Source organism: Apaloderma vittatum, unplaced genomic scaffold (assembly GCF_000703405.1).
Source record: "Apaloderma vittatum isolate BGI_N311 unplaced genomic scaffold, ASM70340v1 scaffold33297, whole genome shotgun sequence".
Taxonomy (NCBI): domain Eukaryota; kingdom Metazoa; phylum Chordata; class Aves; order Trogoniformes; family Trogonidae; genus Apaloderma; species Apaloderma vittatum.
Window position 1 is genome coordinate 1 of NW_009727337.1, and position 8937 is coordinate 8937.

Consider the following 8937-nt stretch of genomic DNA (forward strand, 5'->3'; position numbering starts at 1 on the left):
ATATATATAACTATATATATAAATATATATAAAAGTATATATATCTTCACAGTGAAGGTTGTTGGAGGGTTTACCAGGCTAAAATTTGTCAGTAGAGATATTCTCAAATTTAAATGTCTGTAGAAGCTTAGGACAAAACAAATCTGAACTGTAGCAGAATGCTGGGACCAGATGGTTTTCACGCTGAAGCACGAGAGATGAAATCTCTGCATTACTGTTAGCACAAAGAAGTGGGACCTCTCCTCTGTTAGAGAAGAAGAAGGTTGCTAACAAGATATCAGCTTTTAGGGGGTCTTAGGGGAGATGGGGGCGGCATGACACCTGTGGTTGAACAGATCTGCCAAATTTACTACAAATTTACGGGATGTGCTGGCCCTACTGCAATTACATGGGCTGCAAGCCTTTCCAGGCAGCTCAGGTGGTCAGTGCACAGTCAGCTCCGCTCCAGGATGCTCGCAAGGGCACAGCAGGCTGTCAGACCCTTGTTAGATGCCACCTGAGCAGCCTGAAAGGTCCTGGTCTGGCTAGGTGGAAGCCAAGCCATAACTTGGTCTTATTTGTTAGCTTTACCGAATTTTCTCCACTTCTTCTGTATCCTTTAGACATAGGGAAGCTGGACTTGATCTTAAAGGTCTTTTCCAACCTAAATGATTCTATGAAATCTAAATGGCACACAGTATTAAAGATGTGGGGCCACCATGCATTTACATGTCACTGTGTAGTGATATTCTCTTTAATTTTATATTCCTTTCCTAATGATTCTAAATTTTCCATTTGCTTCCCCAGCCACTACTCATTGCTGAGCAGATGTCTGCCTAGAGGTGTCTGTCATAACCCTGTAGTCTTGCTTCTGAGCAGCTACGGTCAGCTCAGAGGTCTCAAGTTTAAATGAGAAGGTAGAATTGTTTCTCTTTATTTGAGATTGATCTAGCCTGAAATTTTGTCTTCTGATACTCCCATCCAGTCACGGAGTTCTTTAATCTCCTTCTGCTGTTCTCCACACTTAGATCTCATCTCTACCATCCTGGCCTCTCAGCATAACCTCCTCACTTGCTTCTTTTCCAGACAAGCGTTGTCCCTCAGGGGTCTGTGCTGGGACCAGTGCTCTTCAATATCTGCATCAATAACATAGACAGTGGATTTGAGGGCACCCTCAGCAAGTTTGCAGATGACACCGAGCTGAGCGGTGCAGTCAACATGCCAGAGGGATGCAATGTCCTCCAGAGTGACTTGGACAAGCTGGAGAAATGGGCCCACGTGAACCTCATGAGGTTCAACAAGGCCAAGTGTGAGATCCTGCACATGGGTCGGAGCAATGCTCATTCTCAATACCGGCTGAGGGATGATGTGGTAGAGAGCAGCCCCACAGAGAGGGACTTAGGAGTGTTGGTGGACAAAAAGCTGGACATAAGCTACCAACGCATGCTTGCAGCCTGGAAGGCCAATCACATCCTTGACTGCATTAAAAGCAGCATGGCCAGCAGATGGAGAGAGATTTTGCCCCTGTACTCTGCTCTAGTGAGACTTCAGCTGGAGTACTGTGTCCAGCTGTGGAGCCCTCAACACAAGAAGGACATGGACTTGCTGCAGCAGGTGCAGAGGAGGGCCACAAAAATGATCAAAGTGCTAGAGTACCTCTCTTATAAAGACAGGCTGAGAGAGTTGGGGTTGTTCAGCCTGGAGAAGAGAAGGCTCTGAGGAGACCTTATAGTGGTCTTCCAGTTCCTGAAGAAAACTACAGGAAAGCTGGGGAGGGACTGCTTACAAGGGTGTGTAGCGACAGAACGAGGGGCAATGGTTTAAAACTAGAGCAGGGTAGATTTAGATTAGATGTTAGAAAAAAGTTCTTTACAATGAGGATGATGAAACACTGGCACAGGTTGCCCAGAGAGGTGGTGGAGGCTCCATCCCTGGATGCATTCAAGGTCAGGCTTGATGCAGCTCTGAGCAACCTGATCTATTTGAAGATGTCCCTGCTCACTGCAGGGGAGTTTGGACTAGATGACCTTTAAAGGTCCCTTCCAGCCCAACACATTTTATGATCCTATGATAATTTATAAATGTGCTGAAAAGCACACAAAGCCAAGCACAGGTCCCCACAGGTCTCCTCCATTGTCACAACCGAACAATTAAATCTCCCCTCTGCTTTCTGGCTTTTAATCAATTATTTAGTCATGCAGAAACCTTCCTTCTTATCCTGGAAGAGATCAGTTTCTTTAGGAGCCTTTGTTAAAGAAACTTCTTGAAATCTATGTAGATGGTATCTCCCCTGTTCACATGCCTGCTGGTGCATTCAAAGAAATCCAGTATGTTTGGAAGGCATTGATCTTTTGCAACCTCCTCCTTGATTCCTCATTAGTACGTCATATCCATCCATATGGCCACTGACTCCATCTTTCAGAATAGTTTCTGCTAATTTGCTGCGTACAGACAGATGTCAGTCTGCTTGGAGTGTAGTTTCTGAGATCTTTTTCGGAAACCAGTTTAAAACTGATTTGATACATGATACCTTTCTCTGCTGTGGAGGTCACGCAATGCCAACAGTGTTCCAGCTTTTTCATCCCAAAGGTCCTGTAGGTCTCTAGGATGACCATTCCCTGCCCCTGGCAGTTTGCTGGCATTCCCCTGGTTCTCCCACATGTTCTCCCACTGTGAGCACAAACTCATTTATATCTCACACTACAGCCTTTTTATTTCCAGATGCTCCTTTTACACCTTGATCTTCTGCTGACTCTTCCCCCTCACAATCCATTTGAAAACCAAATTATTTTTCATTTTGCTCTATCAGACACCTTCTCTTCTGCCTTACGGAGTCCTGCTCGTTTTCACAATTCTGAATTTCTTTCACTCCACCTGTGCCATAAAATCATTTTGGATACAAAGCCAAGACGCACAGTGTGAAGATCAGCCAGATGTCTTGGGGCCTTCTAAAAGTATTCTGATGTACTCACATGCAAACCAATGGATGTTAAAATTCCCATCTTCAGCACTAAGTCTCTGCATGCTTCATACTGTGAAGCTGTTTCCCTTCTGCTCTGCAGTGATTTTGTAGCCTGCCATACACTAATGCATGCTTGCTCCCAAAGGAAGGAAATTGGGAAGCGGTTTCCTGCGCAGGAAACTCAGACATGAAATAATGACAAGCGTACAGTGAACAGCTCATCCTGGTTGCACGCCTGCACTACACATTCTCTGGTAGGTTTCCTGCTTCTGCAAAAATATTTCATTTCTTAATTGATGCCCTTTCTAGGTTATTTTTTTTCAGGTTTGCATTACCACATTCTAACGTTTAGCCAGAGAGAGCAGATTTGTTCCTGTTTTCCTCATTGCCTCAGCTCTTCCTCGAGGAATGCCTCCTTGCCTCTAATAACCTCCTTTACCATGTTTCTCTAGTGATAACAGAGTCTGGTTTTGCTTTCTGGACACTTTTTTTTTTTCAGCTGTGGCATGCATTTGCTCTGAACCCCTTGCTTGCGTGCCCTTAACCAATTTCCATGTAAGTCTCAAGGAGTTAACTCTTTGAGCCTCTTGTTTTGGTTTTGGATTAGCCACCTTTCCTCTGTTTTAGACAGTTGTCTTCTCTGAAATCAGTCTCAGTCAGTGGATTTTTTCAGTTTTTACTGTTCCTGTAGCAATGCTGACCACAGTGTTGTGGTCATCGCTGCACTGTACCTTATGCCTAACCAAGGCCAGAGTTGCTTCTCTGCTGGGCTGCTAACTGGCTGATCCATGGGAACATTTAGCCGCTGCATTGCTTCCCAGTATGACTTTAATTTTCAAGTGGATTGTTCAAGCTGAATTCTCCCTTTATGATTGTATTTTCTCCTTTCCCTGTCCCAGTGATTGCCTTTTGCACGTCACAGTGAAGTTCTTGCCATGAAACTGGAGGAACAGCCTGAAAGGGGTCAAACCTGTCTGAAAGGTATCCAAAAACCACGGCCCCCATTGTAACGCCAATGAAGAAGAAGGTTGCAGTCGCCTGGTTCAGTCCACGCTGCTCGCACACAAGGTCCCACTGAAACACAAGGCCAAAATGACATTTAGTGCCATTTCACACCCCTGTCCTCCAGTGGTCAGACATCAGGTCTTGCAATTTACATTGTCCGAATCTGATAGAGGGATAGAATCCTGCACTAAACTTCAGTGCCAGAGTCCAGTTATTTACCCGCACCGTGAGAGCCTCTCTGTGGACACTTGTTTGGCATCAGAGAGCTTTCCTGGGTACCAATCATCATGAAGAGATCCTTTTTTTCCTCTCCTGACCTCTGTGGTAGCTGCTGTCAACCTGCTTGGGGGCCTGTCATCCCCAGCTCCTTCTGCCATGCTCCTGGTTCTGCCCTGCTGAGGTGGGTGTTTTTTCCTGATTCATTCATTGAGCATCATTTTACTTTCTCAGAGGTGCAAATGTCACTAATCATTACATAATGCTGTGGCCAAGCTGCAGAATTCATTTTCTATACATGCCAACTTGGCAAAACCTAATTTAATCATCAACTCAACCTCACAGCCTCTCTCGCAAGGCCAGCCAGACCTTGAGCAACCTTCCTTGCTGCAAGAGCAAAAGACTCCAGAGAAAGCCTCGGCCTCTTGAACATGTCCTAAGGCCACTGCATCGTGGGTGCAGCAACTATTCTGTGGAGTACCTCCCCTGCCTTTTCCTCCAAGGGTTCTTTACACCTTTCTTGCTGAAACAGTGCAGAAATCCAGTGCAGACCTGGCGCACATCTGACCCTCACCTGCGTGCCTGACAAGAGCAGGGGTGGTTGTGCAGTGGGTAGGAAGCACCAGCTCTAGGTTAAGACTTGTCCCTGCTCTCACTGACACAGTCACCACTATCACTCACAACTCAACTGTGCCCTTTTCATGGAACAAAACTGTCCCCTGACCTGAGACCTCCTGTGATTTGGGCCTCTTTTCAAGGAAGGTAAAGCATTAACACCTAGAGGTATCACTGTTCACCCTAGCAAAGTGTTTCAGAGTACAGATGGTTAATGTTTGATGGGCAGGGACCTTGGGCAGGCTCAAGGTTATGTCTGGCCAGCATGCTGCACCTCTGCGGGAGGTCCTTGGAGACCCCATTTGACTTGACAACAAGAGACACTGGCGGAAAGAGCAGAGAGGCAGCACAATCTTGGGGAGAGGACGGGGAAGTGGAGCCCAGTGAGGAGGCGTGGCCAGGGGATGGAAGTGACAAAGCGTTTGGCAAATCAAGAAAGCAAGTCATGGTCTCATATTAAGCCCTGACAGGATGTGATCCTGCGCAAATGCCATGTGGCCCAACCAGAGAAAATCCTGTATGTGTGTCTTCTCCCCACTCCCTCCAATATCTCCATCTCCTGGAGAAATTAAGATGCTTTTAACTATTAAGATGCTTCTAACTATCAATCTAAGCAAGATGCGTATAATAATAACAGCAATAATGACAATGACAACAACAACAATAATAATGATAATAATAATAATAACAGTAATAACAACAACAACAACAATAATAATAACAGGTGGCTTCTAACTCTAAGCTTCCCCATCCCAAGAAATCTTCTCTAAATGAGTTATTTCTACTGGTTAAAATACAGATTCCCCTCTGTGCATCCAATGAACACTTCTCCATCTGCTCTTCAATACACTGAGGTAGCTTCATTTTTGGCTAGACTACAGACCAAGCATTACCTGGGTGGAGATGGTGGAGGTGAACTGCGAGTGGTCATAGACCCATCCATGCTGGCAGTGCTGGATGCTGGAGTTGTTTTGTGGTTGCAGAGAGGAATTGAGCAGCAGATGAAACTGAGGCTGCGAGAACATCTCGCAGGACCTGAAAGTGCCATCGGGTTCCCGGGGGATGCTGATGAGCAGAACTTCCTCCATGGTGAGGTTCGCAAATGCCTCTTGGTGTGGAATTGCACAGTGATGAGAGGGAGTAGCAGCAAGAAAATTGTGCAGCAGGAAATGCATGGGAAGATTGATTCTTGGGAGGCAGAGGATAAACAAAATCAAAATCTGGAATCTGCCAAAGCCACCAATTTCCAGCAAGAGATCCTCAAATTTCATCTTTTCTATGGAGTTTGCTCATTCAGAGCAGCTGTGTACCAAGGAGAGGCAACATGAGCTTGAGAAGCAGTGTCTGTCCTTGGAGCTCAACTTCCCATGGCTTTTCACACAGCCACTTCACTGGACTTTGAGATCTTGCTGAAAGGCTGTCAAAAGTCACAGCAAAAACCTCAATTTGGGGTAGAGCCAAAGAAATTATCCTTTGTGCACACAACATGTCCGTTTCCCAGCACAAAGCACCTTCTCTTTTTTGACTTCTTTTCTTCTGTTGTGGTATTTGAGAGGGAGATCCCTGCATTAGGGAATGTACTGGTTTGAGAGCCCCAGGATAAAAGCTCTCTGGGGCTCCTGGAACAGGTGAAAATAACGGTGGAGGACAGGGGCAGCTGTGCCTATGGGGAGGATTGGTCAGGTGATGCAAATGTCCCTTCCCATGGTGCTCTGTATAAAGGGGTACCTAATAAGAGACCTGGAAGCTCTCAGTACTTGGTACTCCTGGGCGGTCTCCCATTTGAATGCTAACCATACCTGACCCTGCTTAGCTTCTGAGATTAGACGAGATCAGGCATTCTCAAGGCGCTAATTAGATCTGTCTAAGGTTGGCCACTAAACTCTGACAGATGCTCTCTGTGGTCCCCCACCCAGGGGAGGATAAAAAGGCAACCAGGGAGAGAGACTTTGAGGTTGGGGGAAAAAAATACTAGTGGCAATAATGAAGATACAGATATATACAAGTATGTAAATATATATATACATACGTATACAAGTATGTAAAAATATGAAAAAGTTTGCCAATGACACCAAGCTGTGTGGGGTGGCTGACACGCTGGCGGGTAGGGATGCCATCCAGAGGGACCTCGACAGGCTGGAGAGGTGGGCTCATGCCAGCCTCATGAAGTTCAACAAGACCAAGTGCAAGGTCTTCCATCTGGGTCGGGGCAATCCCAAGCACCGCTATAGACTGGGCAGTGATTTGCTTGAGGGCAGCCCTGAAGAAAAGGACTTGGGGGTACTGGTGGACGAGAAGCTCAACATGAGCCGTCAGTGTGCACTTGCAGCCCAGAAAGCCAATCGTATCCTGGGTTGCATCAAGAGGTGTGTGGTCAGCAGGTCAAGGGAGGTGATTCTCCCCCTCTATTCTCATGAGACCCCTCCTGGGGTACTGCATCCAGTTCTGGAGCCCACAGCACAAGAAAGATATGGACATGCTGGAGCACGTCCAGAGAAGGGCCACGAGGATGATCAGAGGGCTGGAGCACCTCTCCTATGAAAAAAACTGAGAGATTTGAGGCTGTTCAGTCTGCAGAAAAGAAGGCTCTGAGGAGACCTTATTGTGGCCTTCCAGTATCTCAAGGGGACTACAAGAAAGCTGGGGAGGGGCTTTTTAGGATGTTGGGCAGTGACAGGACTAGAGGGAATGGGTTAAAGCTAGAAATGGATCGGTTCAGATTGGACGTGAGGAAGAAGTTCTTCCCCATGAGGGTGGTGAGACCCTGGCACAGGTTGCCCAGAGAGGGGGTGGAAGCACCATCCCTGGAAGTGTTCCAGGCTAGGCTGGATGGGACTCTGGGCAGCCTGATCTAGTGGGAGATGTCCCTGCCCATAGCAGGGGGGTTGGAACTAGATGATCTTTAAGGTCCCTTCCAACCCTGACAATTCTATGATTCTGTGATTCAAAGATACAAAAGAATACGGTGATATGGAACCCATGCCCTCTGGATGGCAGCTAGGTCCCAGGCTGTGAATGCCACACATGCCACGAGCCCCAGAAACTTTTATCCTGGTGCTCTCAAACCAGGATAAGGAAGGAGGCAGTGGGAAGAGAGCTGTGAAACCCCGTAGTTTCTAGTGTGGGGGTACCATGCAGCACCTCAGATGCTGCAAAAAACTCATTCTAGTGTGAGCCGATCACCAGCCAGCCCCATTGGATCGTAAAACAGGTCCTTGGGAGAGCGGGGGTGAGCCACTGTGTAGGTATGCCCAGGGGTACCAAAGCCTGGTTGCTGTGCATCAGCTTAAATGTTTTTTTTCGTATGGCTTGTGTCAAGTCATGACCTGGGAGCGGGGAGTATGGAGAGGGTGAGAGAGTGCCCAGGAGAGAAGAGATGAGTCTCTGGATGGATGCATACAGGGATGTGAGCACTCTGGGAAGAAGGGGTAGGCTGTAGGTGAGGGCCACCTGCTCACCAGTGTGCTCCAAAAAAAAAAAGTGAAAATATTTCCCCACAAAATCCCTTTCTCCACCTGAGAAAATGCTTTCACGGGATGCATGCAAGGAAGTGATGAGAGCTGCAGTGCTGGCAAGCAGAGAGGCTGCGCCGACTGCGTTAGGGACTGTGACGTTCTCTTGCAAGGTCACAGCCACGTGCTGGTGTGCTCTGGGGACCCGTGAGAGAGCCAAAGGAGTGAGTGTGCAGCTCCTGGCCGGGCCACAGGTACCACTGCTACCACCGCATGGGCCTTGCACCGTGGTTCTTCCACTGCTTTCTTCAGGGAGGCCTTTCCTGGAAGAGGTGGGTCTTTAATGTGAATTTCCACACTTGGGCTCTTAATGGAGGAGATGAGCTGGAGCCACTGCAGAACAAGAACGGACAGTGCATCTGAGAGGCTGAAAGGTGGCTGATCATCAAAGCTGTGTAACGCTATCACACAGCTGCTGGGCAAAGCTTTGAGTCCAGGCTGGCAGGGAGTGGAAAAATTGCTGAATTTTTGGAAGAGTTATAGAAACAATGCCTGGAAAATGCAGCAGCTAGGGAGACGTGGCATCAGAGCTGGCACAGCTTTGTTCATGGTTCAAAGAACAGTTCCTAGTCCATGAGCCAAGAACAAAAAAAAAATCCAGCAGAAGTGGCGGGGGCCGGGGACCCCCGGCGGCCCAAAATTGCACGA

General features: G+C 47.4%; 1 protein-coding gene across 1 annotated transcript; it reads right to left on the reverse strand.

The window, feature by feature from the left end:
* Window positions 1–1050: 1050 nt before the first annotated feature.
* Window positions 1051–6124, reverse strand: LOC104277095 (solute carrier family 22 member 7-like; the record flags this gene model as incomplete). The annotated part of the gene is made up of 3 exons (XM_009873637.1): window positions 5671–6124; window positions 3848–4015; window positions 1051–1239 (listed from the first exon to the last, which is right to left on the reverse strand). Coding segments are annotated over exons 1-3 (735 nt in total), but the record flags the coding sequence as incomplete, so codon positions are not given.
* Window positions 6125–8937: the final 2813 nt, after the last annotated feature.